Here is an 18704-nt window from a genome sequence, read left to right as displayed (position 1 = left end):
CCGATTGTCACAGTATTGTCCACTTGTTTCACTCCTATTGAACTCCCTGTTTAACTCCACACTGCATGCTACTTAAAAAAGGTCTATTTTAAATATTTACTTTTTTAAATGCAGGCTACTACATAATATATACATAAATATAATGAATGGGTATTTTATTATTTCTAACTGTTGATGCAGGGCGTGTGAGAGGAGACACATTGATTGATATCTCTGCGGGTCCATTCATTTACCATCTGTTATCCGCCTGTGATATCTTCAAGGAGATTATTGTGGTAGAATTTACTGAGCCCAATATCCAGGAATTTGAGAAATGGCTTAAAAAGGATCCAGGAGCTGCTGATTGGTCATATGCAGCAAAGGTTCTTTGTGAACTAGAAGGCAACAGGTAACATATTTCCAAGTACATTATTACAAAACAAATAACAGCTGTATGTGCCAGTGAACATCTCATCTTCATGTTCCATCTTGTCAACAGGTCATTTAACAGCTCGGAAAAGTTACATAGTTACATAGTAGATGAGGTTAAAAAAGACATGTGTCCATTAAGTTCAACCTATGCTAAATTTAGACAACAGATACTTTGGGGGCTATGCACTAAGCTCAATGGCTTTGTGTTCTGATTTGGCAAAAAAGCAGGTTCGTTAAAAAGTCAAACCGGGGACGCGATTCACTAAGGCCTTGAGGCCATTTTTTAATGTACCTGCTCAAAATAGCTCAGAACACCCACAGCGTACAGCTTTTTTTCCCACTGCTAGCGTTCTTAACCTTTACATACACTAGCTGATAGAAAAAAAAACGCATGTAACATTTGCATGGAGATTTTCCATGTCCATGCAAGGCTGTTACAGGCGATCGTACACTAAATAAATACATTTTAATAATAGTGTACATGAGCATGGGGGTCTCAGGACCTGAACCGCATTGGTTTCAGGTCCTAAGACCCCCTACTTCAGGAGATACAGGCCCCATTATGGGGTGCCGGTATCCCCTGCACTTTAAAGCTCCCTTCGTCACGTGACCGGGACATTTAAATTCTGCAGGGGATACCGGCACCCCATAAAGGGGCCTATATCTCCTGAAGTAGGGGGTCCGCGAGGCTGAAACCAATGCGGTTCAGCTCCGGAGACCCCCTGCACATCTAAACTGGTATTAAAACACACATAACAATAAATAATAATTCATTACCGTAGCGGCTATCCGCTATGATAATGAAGCTGCTTTAATGTTTTTTTAATAATAGTGTGCGGGAGCAGGTAAATATTATCTGCAGGTACAAGGTACTGTACGGCTATGGGCACTACGTGTGCCCCCACGTACACTAACCTCTACCTAGGTTGGATGGAAGAGGTTAGCATATTCTCCAAAGCAATGTTACAATACACTGGACACATCGATATGTGGATCAGATATATCGATGATATTATGTTGTTGTGGCAGGGAAGCAGACAAGAACTAGATATATTTCTCAACCTTCTAAATGCCAATGAACACAAGCTCAAATTGACTTCAGAGATCAGCAGTGAAAGCATTACCTTTCTAGATCTTAAAATCACCAAAACCCAAAGTGGCTATCTTTCTACCTGCAATTACAAGAAGAAGACAGTGACTAACACCTACCTCATGGCGGAAAGCTTCCATCCGAAACCTGTAATCAGGGGTATCCCAACTGGCCAATAACTCTGGATCAGACGGAATTGTTCAGATTTGGCAACTTTCATGACACAAGCCAAAGAAATTAGAGACAACTTCTTGGCTCGTGTCTATTCAAAAGCACAACTCAAGCTAGCCTACCATCGAGCGGTGACTACACCAAGAGAAGACCTTCTCACAAACAAACAAAAAACCAATGGGAATAAAGAAATTAGATGCATCAGTACATTCCATGGGCAATGGAAAGACATTAATTACATACTAAACAAACATTGGCACATACTCACCTGTGATGAAGATTTAAAAATGGTCCTAAAAGAAAGACCATCAGTTGTCTGGAGGCGCTCCAGGAATATGCGGGACCATCTTGTGCACAGTCACTTTACGAGACAAAAAAACAAGGGGACATGGCTCACGGTTAAAGGCTTTTTCAAATGCCATCTTTGCAAGGCCTGCGAATTCCTGAGAGAAAGTCAAACTTTCACCAATACACAAAACACAAAAACCTTTACCTTGGAGATTTCATCAATTGTAAAACACAGGAGTCATCTATTTGATCACCTGCTCCTGCAGAAAGAAATATGTTGGGAACACAAAACGTGAATTTAGGAGAAGAGTCCTAGAACACCTGGGCTCTATTAGAAATTCCGTTGACACCCCAGTCTCCAGACATGTACGTGAAATCCACGCTGGAGATATAAATACACTCACCTTTCAGGGTATCGACCACATTGCCCCTAATATACGTAAGGGCAATTGGGACCAAAAACTTTTATAGTGTGAAGCCAGATGGATCTACACACTACATACACAGTATCCATCTGGTTTAAATGAAGGATTTGTATATACCCCCTTTCTGTGACCTGAGATATATATGTACCTCATTATGTATTCTTCTCAGCATCTAACACTGGTACTCTCTATGTAACCTGAATCACACCTTGTGACAATTAAAAACATGACAAAAGGCCATTATACGCAACAATTACACCTATGCATCTATCTGCTACACTTCATGCAGTACCTGCACGCCACCATCATACTAGGCCAACATTAGCGTCTATCGGTTGCTATGGTAATGCTAACATATAAAGGGGCCGACAGAGACGCGGTAACGCCCACCCCGGAAGAAGTCGCAAGTAGCGACGAAACGTACTTTGGGTCTTAGCCGACATGATGGCAGTAAAGCATACTATCTGAAATTTATGTTCATTAGTTTGGGACCTTCTGTCCCAACTCCTTACCCACTCTATCTATGGTATTGCCAGTGCTGTTTCAGATCTCGTCAACGTGATCTGCTGTGATGCTGAGTCATGGGACTTGATTCCCACTCATAACGTACGCGGCACTGCTGCAATAAAAATCATCAGTATCTATGTATCATCCACTGTGTTACATACCATCTGTATATGCCACGCTGTTATACTTCCACTAGACGGAACACAGCGGTCTTTTTTATCTCCAAACACTTGGGTATATTATCTGCTGATAGCAGCTTACAGACTTAAGGGTTCTCTTAACCCCTTAGGCACGATATCGCGCTTTACCTTGGCTATTAATCAAGAGAATCTACTGAGACATTGACCCAGGTTTTTTGATCCCTACTCATAACACACGCAGCTGCTACTATTATATTAACAAGTGAGGATCAGAGATCAATATAGATCCAGAGACCCCTGTGTAAGGTACTCTGCATACACACCGGATTGATATATTCCCAATACATCAAAATATACAGCAATCTCCCTGATCTAAAAACATTTGGGAGCACCATTTACCGACAGCAGCACACAGTAAAAACTTTTTAACCCCTTAGACACAATATATAGAGATTCACTCTATTACGCTTTTTTGGATATTGTCCATCACTACGCTGGGAGTTAATATCTTACTATTTAGATTCTGCGGGAATGATATTTACATGTAGAATACCCATTGATAATAATACCACTCAAACAATGTGACAAGTCGATCCATATATATCCAGCTTAAAGCGATATCAACATACATATTACTAAATGACGTAGAGGACTCTAAATATATGTATACATGATAGTGATAGGATATAACCATAACATACATGGGATGTATACCTACCTGTATCGGTAATTGACTTTACCATCACGAAGGTTGTATGACCACGGTATTATACCACACATGCGCAGAAGATCACCATGGTCTCTACTGAAACAATGTTTTAACAAATATAATAAATAGGGTCACTACAACAACATATCATATATCTTACGGTACCCCGTGAATTAGATGAGATTGAGCTTGTCTTATCACACTACTATTATAACTATTATTATTAATGGTTTGAAGAATCAGAAACACAGCCAATATACAAGACTAACACCACTGTACAGTGTACCGCACAGTACTATACAGACTTTACACTGTATGTTCACTGTAACTAAGTAATAATTCTCTGCTACAAGCAATCTAACTACAGGGAATTTTTTCCCTATAGCAGTATTGTTGCATCACATGTGCACTTGATATGGCTTGCTGATTATAAATTTGGAAGGCAATACCAGGAGTTGTATCTGTACTTTTATTATTAGGAATTGACATAAATCTCATTTAGGGGCATTTATATATACCCTGTTCTCACGAACCAGGATATATATCTGTATTTTAATTATTATTATGTTTTCAAATAAAATTATTTTAACTGTATACACTTAGTTGCAATTTTTGACCTTGTTATAACTTAGGGCTCTATGCACTAAGCGCCGAAAAAGTGCAATCGCCAAGTGTTCCCTATCGGCATGATTTTGGCGATTTGCCCTCGCAGTATTCAGTAAGGACCGAATCCATGGCGAATCACTGCGAAAGCAAAACGCCGATGAGCCGGTGATAAAAAAGCCTGGCTCCCGATAGCCTGGTGATAGGCCATTTCTGCCGATATGTGTTTGCAGCAGAGAGAGATCAGCCACTCTCTCTGCGCAAACATCGGCACATTAAAAATCTTTCTAAACAACTTTTACTCTAAGTGTACATGTGCAGGGGGTCTCCAGAGCTGAACCGCATTGGTTTCAGGTCCGGGGACCCCCTGCTTCCCGAGATACAGGCCCCTTTATGAGATGCCGGTATCCCTCTGCATTTAAAGGTCCCGATCACGTGACTGCGGAATGTAAACACAGCAGAGGGATACCGGCACCCCCTAAAGGGGCCTGTATCTCGGGAAGCAGGGGGTCCCTGGACCTAAAACCAAAGCGGTTCAGCTCCAGAGACCCTCTGCACATCTACACTATGTGTAAAACACACATATAAATAAACAATCATTCCTTACCTTAGCGGCTATCCGCTATGGTAATTATGCAGCCATAATGTATTTTTAATAATATTGTGCGGGAGCAGGGGGTCACCTGAGCTGAACCACATTGATTTGTGGCTCAGGGACCCCCTGCTCCTGAGTTACAGGCCCTGGTAAGGGGCATCGGGTGCCAGTGTCGCCGCCATCTTTATAGAGCCCACATCGCATCTTGAATGCTATAAAGATGGCGGCGACACTGGAACATATGCCCAAAACCGGGGCCTTTAACTCGGGAAGCAGGGGGTGCCTCAGCCACAAATCAATGCGGTTCATCTCAGGGGACCCCCTGCTTCCACACAATATTATTAAAATACATTAATGCTGCTTCATTACCATAGCGGATAGCCGCTAAGGCAATGAAGGGGTTAAGGAATAATAGCATGTTTATTGTGGACAATTGCCCCCAATAAACATTGCAATACACAACATACACCCCCTGTGCCCCCAACAAACCCTATACCCCCATTACATATATCTCATTTTTGGGATGTACAGCAATGATACTAGAGGCCGGCGGGGGCCCTCAGGTTTTCCCCGCAGGCCTGCAGTACCAATTCTGTGCCCCCCCCCAAAATACAACAACACAAATACTTTACAATAAATACACTACCTCTAAAACATACAATACAATAATGGGCAAAATTACTATTATCCACAAATGGATAATAGTGCATTTGTCCATTTAAAATACATAAAGAACAATAAATACATTAAATACATATTGCACTCACCCATGTCCGGCTGCCACGATGAAGACAATCCTCATCTTCATCCTGCCCATGCCCCCTCTGCTGCTGCAAAACAGAAACAAGAATAAAAACATCCAATGTAATGTCCCCTAACCACTTAATCACCATAGCATTTATTAACCGCTACAGTCATTACGGGGTTAACTCACCCTCACCCACCACTCCAGAGGCCTACATACCCTCCCCCACTACCCCCCACCCCATGAGGCCTAACCACCCTCACCCAATACCCAGCCGGGAGGCCTACCCACATACCCTTGGCACATACCCTTGGGGCCAATACCCCCTCTCCCCCCCACAGTACCCACAATAAAAACAATACACAGCCCACAATAAACATCATTCTATTTATTAAATACATAACCCACCCCCTGTGCCCCCCCATAAATACATGATTTATTCTTTTACATACAGGGTTCATACCCCAGGCCCACGTGAGTCCCCGGTGGGCCCGACGGGTCACCTCACAGATCTACAGGTTACCAGCAACGTGTTTAATACAGGTTCTGGAGGCCTGTTGGTGGGTCCCGCCAAGCACCATGGCCCACCAGGTGGTCTCCGCGGGTCACCGTGGGCCACAATTGGGTCCCCACGGTAGGCCCGCAGAGGTCTGGGAGCCCCGGGCCAGACCCACAGGTTTCTGAGGGTCCTCGTGTGGTTCCCACGGGGTCTAGGGACCCACGGGTGGGCACTACGGGTCCGCGTTACCCCCAGAGATGTGGGACCATCGGTTCTTCCCCGCACACTACTGGTCCGCGGTGCTCCCACAGATGTGGGGACACCGGTTCTTCCCCGCAGACTATGGGTCCGCGGTGCACCCACAGATGTGGGGCCACCGGTTCTTTCCTGCAGGTGCCCATCGTGGACCCACCAGCCTGAAACCCATGAGATACCCAAGGATACCGCAAATGGTCTCCAGAGGTCTCACGCAGAACCAAAAAGAACAAACCCTGAATATAAAAAAAATAAACCTGCCCTATACATTAAATATATCAATCCATTCCCCCCCCCCCCCCCCACAACACACAGTACAATAATGTGCAAAATAACTATTATCCAGATAGGGATAATAGATTATTTGCCCATTATTAAACACATTAACTAGCATAATAAAATAAATAAAGTTCTACTGACCTCATCGATAAGAAGCCCCCATCGATAGCTCAATCCTTATCCTCCATTGCCAACAAAATACATAGCCAATACATAGCAATAACATTCAGATATCAATGAACCCCTTAATCACCTTATCGGATAATAACCGCAAAGGTAATTAAGGGGTTAAGCCACCATGGCCCGATACCCACCCTTCACCCATTCATTTGAACAGTGGCTTCATCATGCATCTATATATATACACACATATATATATATATATGTATATATATACGCCAACCTCACACTGATGATACCCATCAAGGTTGAAACATGTCTGTGAGTGGGTTAACTGACTTTACATCTCCCAAGTCCTTGCTTAAAAGCTGTGTTTAAAGCAGCATGCATTGACTAAGGGTTGCTCATGTAATGTGAGCATGAGATAAAAGGTGGCACTGTGTGCTCATTTGCATGTCATTTCCCAGAATCCCTTGCTGCAGTGGAAGTGCCATTTGCTGGGTGATAATGGTGAAATACTCACAGGAGCAAAGGTATATTCACAGCAGTTGGCAAATTGGGTTGCCACCCTTGAAGATATCTGTGAGCTGAACCCCCCTAGCGATTCTCCGTCAGCAGTATGTGTATAGAGAGAGGGAGAGAACTACATAGTGCGATCAGTATGAAAATTTTATGTATAAAAAACACAATAAAAATGCGCACTTACAATTTGCACAAAGATTAAAAGCATGTATCACATTATGTGAATGGAGGATGTCCCGAACAGCTCACCGCCTCCTTCAGGTCAGTCTACTGGCTTCCACAGCTCTGTGTCCTGGACCGGAGCTTCCTTCTGCGCGCCCGTCTGCAAGATGTGACGTCACTGCATTCAGAGCTGGTTCTACGGATCGTCTCCAAGACCAAAATTGGTCTACTGGTAAACTCTACGCGTTTCGCCCAGCTACCAAACTGTTTCTCGGCTTCGTCAGGAGTGTGGTTTGTGTTCTATTGGTGGCTATTTATACATCTTTTTCAATTAATAAAACGGCTCAATTTATTCAATAAATCAATTAGCTTAGATTGCACAGGGGAGTAGGTGTTGGAATAAATCAGGATATAATGAACATGGGTACATAGGTAACACTTGAACATGGGGAAACTACACTCCATTAATATCATGAATTATATTTAACAATTACTAATAAATATCAATTGCAATCGGACCCTTAATGGTTATTATGAGATGTCACCTGACAGATGCTCATATTTCAGATAGTTGGCAATGAAGTTTAAGGAGTGCATAACAAATGCACATTAATTATATCCATAATACGAATGGGAGGGAAAATGAGGAATTGTACTGCAATAGATACTAATATTGACCCTATTAGTTTAAGGGAGTTAATGACAAGTTAATACATACAGGAGCTTAGTTTATAGTTAACAAAAGTGGTGGCATACCATCTTTACTAGATTTTGTGTCTATATATAGGCCAAAAAGGAGACTAATGAGGTTTATACAGAAGATGTCATGGTTCATCAAAAAAGGCAAAATTTCAGGACACTTCATGGCACATTAAAGGATACTTGACCCATATTCTTTATGGGCAATTTATGAGGGTAGGACTGATGTTGCTATGCTTCCTGATCACACACAGAGAAAAATGTACTGCAGTGATCAAACAGAAATATGACGTGGGGGTGATCTATTGAGCAAACTACTACAGTGACATATCATTTACAATAAATGGTGCATATAAAATGAATATCAATGGACATAGATAATATACAAAGACATATTAATATATGAAGATATCAGAGACAGATAGCCATTCCTGGAGGTAGATCTGAAACGAAAAGCAGGTGAAAGCAACAAGGGAGCAGAGGCGAGACTAAACTCCTCCATTGACAGATATACATAGTGATATTTAGTTCAAAAAAGGTGCGATATCTATCTCTGCGTTTAATCCTCTAGGGGCTAGTGTTTTGAGACGGTGAATCCAAAAGGTTTCCCGTTTCAAAAGTTCTAAACCCCTATCACCTCCCCTCCAATGGGGTAATACATGTTCAATGGCTTTAAAGGTTAGGTATGTCGGTTCCCCACCATGGAATTCAGTAAAATGGTTGGGGATACTGTGATTGGTTAATTTCCTTCTGATGCCACTAAGGTGCTCGATGATTCTTGTCCTTATGGGCCTGATTGTTTTACCAATATATTGTAACTTGCATGAACATTCTATCATGTAAACTACATGATCTGTTCTGCAAGTCATGGAAGTATTAATATTAAAGACCTCGCCCGTGACATTAGTGGTTAGACGTTGTGTTTTTACAACAATATAAAGAATGTAATATCATTCCCAGAGGACTAAGGGTTCGAAAGAAACCATCCTTTGATTTAGAGGATGAAATATTCTTAGCAGATTGGAAAGAAATATTGGATAGATGTTCTTATGGGCTGATTGATTTAATTATTAAACAGCAGAAAACACATCTCAAACAACTAGATGAAGAAATAAATGAAATAAAAGACAAATTAACCCCCTTTGAGAATTCTAAGGAATTTCAAGAAAAAGACATTGCACTCCAAAATAAACTAGAGACTTTAGAAAGAGATACGGATAACAACAAAACCTTAAAATTACATAGAGATGAGTAAGACTACAGAAAGGGAGAACAAAGAGATTGGAATATTAATAGAACATTCAAAAAATATTATAAAACTGATTACAGAAAGGACAAACATGGGGAAAAATATAACAATTATGACAATAGGAAAGCACACACAGAAAGGGATAGAGAAGAGAGATTTGAACATCATGATAAGGCTAATACACATAGGGATAACCATCATTCACCCTCAAAAGAAGAATATAGAGGTAGGGATAGAGCGAACTATACCCCTATCAATCAATCTAAAAAAGATAGAAGAGATGAAGTTAGACTAAGAAAACAACAAAAAAAGACCCACTCTTTGGACTCTAGATAGAGAAAAGATAATAAAGATAAGAAAGAACCAACTAAACAAAACAGCACAGATTCCTCTTTTTTAGGGGCGGAGGGGCCTTCCAGTTTGTGGGACACAAGTCAGAAACAACCACAAGCAGAGAAGGGAACAATGAGCAGCTCAAAAAGAGGAAGACTCTCAGAGGAAAGAGGGGTAGAAGAAAGCACAAGAGACAACAAAAGGAGTGCAAAATAAACGTTGAAAACGTCTTTAATCTTAGTACCACATCTCTGACAGACACACATAAGAGTGTACTATCAAAGGGACTATCGTTCGCACCTATGAAGACACATAGTAGCTTCAATCTTTTTTATAGATGCTAATCGTTTCCTTAGGAAACTCACTGTGAAACGTTAATTTTTGGGAAGACACATAGAGCATAATGTTACCAAAGAAGTACCAGCAGTGGTAGCAGAAGAGAGGAAATTTATCCATACTGGATTGAAACAAAAATCTAAATTTTTTCCACATTTTGCTACTGGCAATCATTTGGATGTCTTCTTTGATATGGTCACTAAGGACTTTGAGACTCTAAACTCTGACCTAACAGCTAAGGGTAAAAAAATAGAAAATCTCACTAAGAATGAGAAAGATGCTCTTAAAGAACTTATGGATAACCAAGACTTGGTCATCAAACAGGCCGATAAAGGGGGGGGGAATAGTTCTTATGGATCGTGTAGATTATGAACGTGAGGCATCAAGACTATTGGGAGACACAAACACCTATGTGAAATTATCTTCCAATCCCATTATCAAATATACTGAAGAATTTAAGACCCTGCTAGACAGAGGAAAGGAGACCGGCATACTTGATGAAAAAGAATATAATTTTTTGTTTCAAAATAAAGCCAAAATGCCGGTCTTCTATTTCCTACCCTAGATCCATAAGAGTGTAGTCAATCCCCCAGGAAGACCTATAGTCTCGGGGATTGACTCACTCACTGCTAACCTCTACCTTTATATAGACACTATACTACAACCTTATGTAGTCAAACAAAGGGCCTATTTGAAGGATACAGTTGACATACTTAATCTCTTGAGTGGGATAAAATGGGAAAATCATTACATACTAGTAACCTGTGATGTTGCTTCGCTTTATACCATCATTGAACACACACAGGGATGTGAAGCGGTGAGGAGTGTTCTGCAGGAAGATAACAGTTTACCAGAATCACAAATTGATTTTATGATTGATAGTATAAAATTCAAATTAGAGCACAATTATTTTTGGTACGCACACACTTTTTACTTACAGAAATGTGGGACGGCGATGGGGACGAGATTCTCACCAAGCTACGCCAATCTGTTTGTTTCAGATTGGGAAAAACATAACATCTGGATGGAGGGGGAGCTTGGTGCGAATCTTGTCCTTTATCGCCATTACATAGATATTATTATTTTTGTTTGGAGGGGTGGTGAAGACACTTTGTTAAAATTTATTGACAGTATGAATGTCAATACTTATAATTTAAAATTCACGAGTGAATGGAGTCACCAACAAATTAATTTTCTAGATTTGAATATATACATTGAAAATGGAGCAATAAAAACAAAGACATATTTCAAAGAGATAGATAAAAACAATTTTATTAAAAGAGACAGCTGCCATCTACCAAGATGGATGGATAATGTTCCATCCAGTCAATTTACCAGAATCAGAAGAAACTGTACAGACAATGAACAATACCACACTCAATCAGAAAAAATAAAGGATAGGTTTCTGGAAAAACAATATTCTGAGGAGAAAATCGAATCAGCTAGGAAGAAGGCAGAGGGAGTTCATAGAGGCGACTTATTAATACCTAAACAAAAAAATACAGTTAGGAACAACAAATTTGACTATGCATTCCTGACAGGATATAGTAGAGATGCTGGGAAAGTGAGAAAGATCATTACAAAACACTGGGAGATTCTTAAAAATGATCCAATTTTGGGCCCCAACATCCCAGATAAGCCCAATGTGATCTTTACTAAAGCAAGCAACCTCAAGAACAAACTAGCCCCCAGTGCGCTCAGGGACAACAAATCTAAGGATAATGGGTGGCTGAATAAGAAAGGCTTTTTTGGTTGTTCCACCTGTAGGGCATGCCGGTTTAAATCATCAGAACAAACTAAGTTCAGCTCTAATGTCATGGGTGAGGTCTTTAATATTAATACTTACATGACTTGCAGAACAGATCATGTAGTTTACATGATAGAATGTTCATGCAAGTTACAATATATTGGTAAAACAATCAGGCCCATAAGGACAAGAATCATCGAGCACCTTAGTGGCATCAGAAGGAAATGAACCAATCACAGTATCCCCAACCATTTTACTGAATTCCATGGTGGGGAACCGACATGCCTAACCTTTAAAGCCATTGAACATGTATTACCCCATTGGAGGGGAGGTGATAGGGGTTTAGAACTTTTGAAACGGGAAACCTTTTGGATTCACCGTCTCAAAACATTAGCCCCTAGAGGATTAAACGCAGAGATAGATATCGCACCTTTTTTGAACTAAATATCACTATGTATATCTGTCAATGGAGAAGTTTAGTCTCGCCTCTGCTCCCTTGTTGCTTTCACCTGCTTTTCGTTTCAGATCTACCTCCAGGAATGGCTATCTGTCTCTGATATCTTCATATATTAATATGTCTTTGTATATTATCTATGTCCATTGATATCCATTTTATATGCACCATTTATTGTAAATGATATGTCACTGTAGTAGTTTGCTCAATAGATCACCCCCACGTCATATTTCTGTTTGATCACTGCAGTACATTTTTCTCTGTGTGTGATCAGGAAGCATAGCAACATCAGTCCTACCCTCATAAATTGCCCATAAAGAATATGGGTCAAGTATCCTTTAATGTGCCATGAAGTGTCCTGAAATTTTGCCTTTTTTGATGAACCACAACATCTTCTGTATAAACCTCATTAGTCTCCTTTTTGGCCTATATATAGACACAAAATCTAGTAAAGATGGTATGCCACCACTTTTGTTAACTATAAACTAAGCTCCTGTACGTATTAACTTGTCATTAACTCCCTTAAACTAATAGGGTCAATATTAGTATCTATTGCAGTACAATTCCTCATTTTCCCTCCCATTCGTATTATGGATATAATTAATGTGCATTTGTTATGCACTCCTTAAACTTCATTGCCAACTATCTGAAATATGAGCATCTGTCAGGTGACATCTCATAATACCCATTAAGGGTCCGATTGCAATTGATATTTATTAGTAATTGTTAAATATAATTCATGATATTAATGGAGTGTAGTTTCCCCATGTTCAAGTGTTACCTATGTACCCATGTTCATTGTATCCTCATTTATTCCAACACCTACTCCCCTGTGCAATCTAGGCTAATTGATTTATTGAATAAATTGAGCCGTTTTATTAATTGAAAAAGATGTATAAATAGCCACCAATAGAACACAAACCACACTCCTGACGAAGCCGAGAAACAGTTTGGTAGCTGGGCGAAACGCGTAGAGTTTACCAGTGGACCAATTTTGGTCTTGGAGACGATCCGTAGAACCAGCTCTGAATGCAGTGACTTGCACTTCTTGCAGACGGGCGCGCAGAAGGAAGCTCCGGTCCAGGACACAGAGCTGCGGAAGCCAGCAGACTGACCTGTAGGAGGTGGTGAGCTGTTCGGGACATCCTCCATTCACATAATGTGATACATGCTTTTAATCTTTGTGCAAATTGTAAGTGCGCATTTTTATTGTGTTTTTTATACATAAAATTTTCATACTGATCGCACTATGTAGTTCTCTCCCTCTCTCTATACACATACTGCTGACGGAGAATCGCTAGGGGGGTTCAGCTCACAGATATCTTCAAGGGTGGCAACCCAATTTGCCAACTGCTGTGAATATACCTTTGCTCCTGTGAGTAGATCAGCCATACGAGCCAAGACATTGCTTAATTAACCACCCGTTACATAACGTCTGCACTTATATATATATTGTTCTCTTATCTCCCCACATGCTCCCCCTGGATGTTTTGAGATAATACTTAACCCTTGGAACCCGTGAAAAAGGTCCCACCAGTGAGGTTTGAGCAAGGGGTTTGGTCATCCATTTCCTTAGAATCACTTTTCATTTACTATATATTGATTTCATCCACTAAGTAGCGCCTGTCTTTCACCTTTTTCCTCACAATCATGGTAATGGTGAAAGACAGGGTTGCATACCTGTCTAAGACATGCAAATGAATATACAGGAATATTTACAGTTGCTATATATATATATATATATATATATATATATATATATATATATACACACATGATGAACCAATATACAAATAAATGTAGAAGGGTTATCAAAAGCATGCTCTACTACAAATACCACTTATCCATACAGACACAGTACAATAAAATCATATTTCCTTAAAAAATAAAACCGCATCTTCCAATCAAAATCCTCAAATGCCAATCAATACATTGCATTTACATTGTATACATGATGCATACAATCTATGCACCATGCACACACTGTCAATGAATGTTAACAATAACATATTCCAAACACAATACCAATACATCCAAACAAGTATACTATTTAAACCAATCAAGAAACCATAAATCAATTAGCATTCATTAATTAAATCACTAAACAATTTAAATTCCATCCATAACAATTAAACAATTAACTATTTCAATTGTTAAACAGAACAAATTACCATCATACAAAATATAAGTACCAAAAAGAACACAATATACAAAAGCAAGCCTCACCCTGACCTAAAGTACACCATTCAAGACCAAAAATTACATCTATCTAATTTTAAAATACATTACACAAACAATTATGCATTGCAGCATAGCCAAAAACATTTTAAACATAGCAAAACAAGCTTTTAAAGCAACATAATTTCTTACCCTGTATGTATATACCGATCTAGACATACATACATACATACATACATACATACATACATACATACATACATACATACATACATACATACATACATACATACATACATACATACATACATACATACATACATACATACATACAGTGACAAGAAATGATATACAAAAAAAAAAAAAAACACATGTAAAAAATCAAAAGACAAATGAACAAGTTAAATAAAATACATTTCTTTTGTTCACTTACCATTACTTGACCCACTCATCGACTCCCGTTGAACAGCTTACTCTCGAAACATCCACACACAGGAACCCATAAAATAATAAACCATAAAATAATAAACATTAAAATAAAAAAACAAAACAATCCAGGGGTCTTCTAGTTGTAATCCATCTTCATCTGTATTCTTCTTTCTTGATCTTCTTCCGGTCTCTTCCGGGGTCTTCTTGTCTTCTTCGGCCATGCCCTGGCCTTCTTCTTCTGTATGAGGTCCTTCCTCCTCTGCGTCTGCCTTTAAAATGAGACGACATAGGCTTTTATAATCATATATGGCAAGGCTACTAAAAGCTCTAAAACAGGGAGTAAAGAAATAATAGTGTAATATGGTGGACAACTGGGGTGGGCAACGAGAGAAAGTCAATACGTGGGTGTCGTGTGAAGTGCATATAGAAGAGATCACTGAGGACAGCAACAGACTGCAAAGGAGCTCCAATGGACACCGCTACCTGGGATATGTACGTGACAGAGAAACAATATGGATACCTCTGTAGATCCCTCCTGTAGCGATCCTTACTTGTCTGCTCGGCTGTCCTGCTGGCAGCCATCTCAGGCTCTAACTCCAACCCACTGGAATTCACCTGTGGTGTCCCGCAAGGCTCTGTTCTGGGGCCCCTACTCTTCTCAGTCTTCATTAATGATCTTCCCACAGCTTGTAAGGAAGCCTCAATACACATGTATGCCGACGACACAATCCTATATGCACACAGACATTCAACACATAATTCAGTCTGACTTTTTGAGACTCGTAAACTGGATTTCCCAAAACAAACTGTTTTTAAACACTGACAAGACTGTAACAATGGTGTTTGGGACCAAGACTACATTTGTAAAGTTTCCAGTGACTGAGCTCCTGATTAGAACCAACACTAACACCACCCTAACTCCTGTCACTAGTTTTAAATACCTGGGCTTATGGTTTGACTCCCACTTAACATTCGGGATGCACATTGATACCCTGACAACCAAGACCTACTGTATGCCAAACTAGGGGTACTTTACAGGAACAAATCCTCCCTAAGTCTCCTGGTCAGAAAGCGTATCGTATAGCAGATGCTAATGCCAATTATTGACTATGGAGACATAGTATATGGCTCAGCACCTCAAACCCACCTTGGCAAACTTGACACCCTCTACAATTCAATTTGTCGTTTTGTTCACCAATGCAACTACAACACACATCACTTCGATATGCTCAAAGAACTAGATTGGGTATCACTCGAGTCTAGGCGCAAAGTTCAACTTTCCTGTCTTACCTTTAAATTCTTCATGGGCAAGCTTCCCAGCTATCTGAACAAGCTCCTCACCCCTACCACATGCAGCACTTATCATCTGAGATCAGACTCCAAAAGACTGTTCATGGTCCAAAGGCTCAACAAAGTATCCGGACGTTCCTCCTTCTTCTACCATGAACCCCAAAATTGGAACAACCTATCAGAGACTCTCACATCCACCACCAGTTTAAGGTAGCCACAAGTGTAGAGATGCAGCGCACAGCAAGGAACTGGATCCACGGGACAGCAGCAGTTTGATAAAAATAAAGTTCTTTATTGAAAAAACATGGTGCAGACAGACATGGGTGCAGGGAAAAAAGCCTCTGTCTCTAACGCGTTTCACGCCTGTGTGGCGCTTCGTCGTAGAGTACAGTTAGGTGTGCCATACTAGCCCTCTTATAGTGGTCCCAATTAGCTAAATTTGGAAACTCCGTGAAAATTCATAAACCGGAAGTGACGCGACTATCTCGGTACACCGGAAGTGACGTGTCGCAATGCGCGAGTCACTGTTGTTTACCGGCTGACTTTGCCTTATTATGCACGTCATCTAACCTCGTGGGGAGACTGACAGGGTAAATAGCAATGGAGTTTAAAGTCAAACCGGATGATATATGGGTGCTTTACCAAACCGGAAGTGACGTATCGCTATTGTGTGCATGACAGCTATTTGTTTACATGCTGGCTAGGTAGTCATAGCGACCTGTACACAAACCCTGAGGGAGGAAAAAATAGATAATCAAATGAGGGAAAGTATGGCACAAATATCTTGCTAAATGGTCATTTGGCCTTCATAAAGCAAGATATGTTAAAAACAATTGTAGCATGTATAATATCATATCCGAGGACCTCAGCATATATTATTAATTAATAAACACAATAATTTATATAACAAAGAGCTATATTGGAGCAAGAACAAAAGAATGAGTAATGCTAATCAGATTCAAAGAGGTACAAAGAGATAACTGAATATCATGTAATAAGAGAGAGTTTAAATCTATACCAGATACATAAACAAAATAGTGTATAATTGTTATAACAGTAATTACTTTATTGTAAAAAGTGTTTCAGTTCCCAATCGGTATTTATACCCCCGGGTGTTAATGACCCGAGGGTATAAATCCAAAACATTTCTCTCTGATTCAAAATCAATTCTCTATTACCTCCCCTGATGTGTTTGGGGATGTGTTCCAAGGCATTGAATGTGAATGTTTCTAAAGAACCATGTGGACAATCATGAAAATGTTTAGCTACCGGTAAGTCTATATTATTATTTTTAATAGAACGTAGGTGTTCTGAGATTCTAATTTTTAACGGACGAATTGTCCTTCCGATGTACATTTTCCCACATGCACAATTTATTTTGTATACTACATAGTTTGTGTTACATGTCATGAAATGATTAATTCTGTATTTCTGACCTGTATATTTATTAATGATTTCTGACAATGGTGTAACATACTTGCAATACGAGCAGTTCCCACATTTATGAAACCCTTTGGGAAGTTTCCTATTTCTGTATTCTAAGGCAAATAAACTTGGTGATAGGTGATATCCAATGGTTTTGGCCCTTTTGTAAACGAACCTTGGTGTATCGGATACACATTTGTTAAGATCTTTATCTAGTTGTAAAACCCTCCAATGTTTATCTACAATTTGTTTGATAAGTTTTGCCTGATTACTATATGTTGTAATAAAGAGCGGTGTTTCTGAACCTTGTTCCCTTAATCTCCTGTTTTTGTGTTTATCTGTAGAATTAGTTAATAATTGTTCTCGCTCTGTGTTTAGAGCTTTTTCAAATGCGGATTGAATATCCACCTCAGGGTAGCCTCGATTTCTAAATCTCTCATTTAATATCTCAGATTCTTCCAAGAAGGATTCCTCAGTGGAACAAATCCTTCTTAGTCTGAGATATTGTCCGATTGGAATACCACGTAATAGTAAAAAAACAAGGCGCTCGGCCAAAAGAAAAAAGAGAAAAGAAGAGAAAGATGGACACTTAAATATTGATAATAACAATGTCATTAATATCTCTGGGATACCATTAAGTAATGAAGAAATCAAATTATTAAATAAGGGTCTGAACTTCGCTTTGAATGATAACTTTGATCTTTTCTCCACTGTTATTGATGTACAGAGGTTTATCAGAAAATTGTCTTTAAAAAAATGGTTTACCAATAAAAATGATGCCACTATTGCCTTGTCTCCACCGGAGGCTCCAAGTTCCATCCGAGAGCCCCCGATGGATACAATGTTTCAAGAACATCTTTCCTTCAGAGAATACACTAGTATACAAGACTTAACAGATCTGCTTGCGGAACATGAGGAAGAACAAGTAGAGGATGTTACCACATTCCTAACACATAGCAAACATTCAGGTTTAAAAAACAAATCACTTTTTTGTCCCACATACAATAAAGGACCGTTTTTAGAAACATTTCAAAAATTAGTCG

At 39.7% G+C, this 18704-nt stretch overlaps 1 protein-coding gene across 1 annotated transcript in view; it reads left to right on the top strand.

The window, feature by feature from the left end:
• The window catches only part of LOC142498039 (indolethylamine N-methyltransferase-like), a 61292-nt gene that overhangs the window by 5608 nt on the left and 36980 nt on the right, over window positions 1-18704 (top strand). Inside the window, exon 2 of the mRNA XM_075606547.1 lies at window positions 181-388. Coding sequence (XP_075462662.1) covers window positions 181-388 — 208 coding nt within the window. The remainder of the gene's footprint in view (window positions 1-180; window positions 389-18704) is intronic.

This window comes from Ascaphus truei, chromosome 6, assembly GCF_040206685.1.
Source record: "Ascaphus truei isolate aAscTru1 chromosome 6, aAscTru1.hap1, whole genome shotgun sequence".
NCBI lineage: Eukaryota > Metazoa > Chordata > Amphibia > Anura > Ascaphidae > Ascaphus > Ascaphus truei.
The sequence above is the reverse complement of the archived record's forward strand: the minus strand, read 5'-3'. Positions and strand labels throughout refer to the sequence as shown.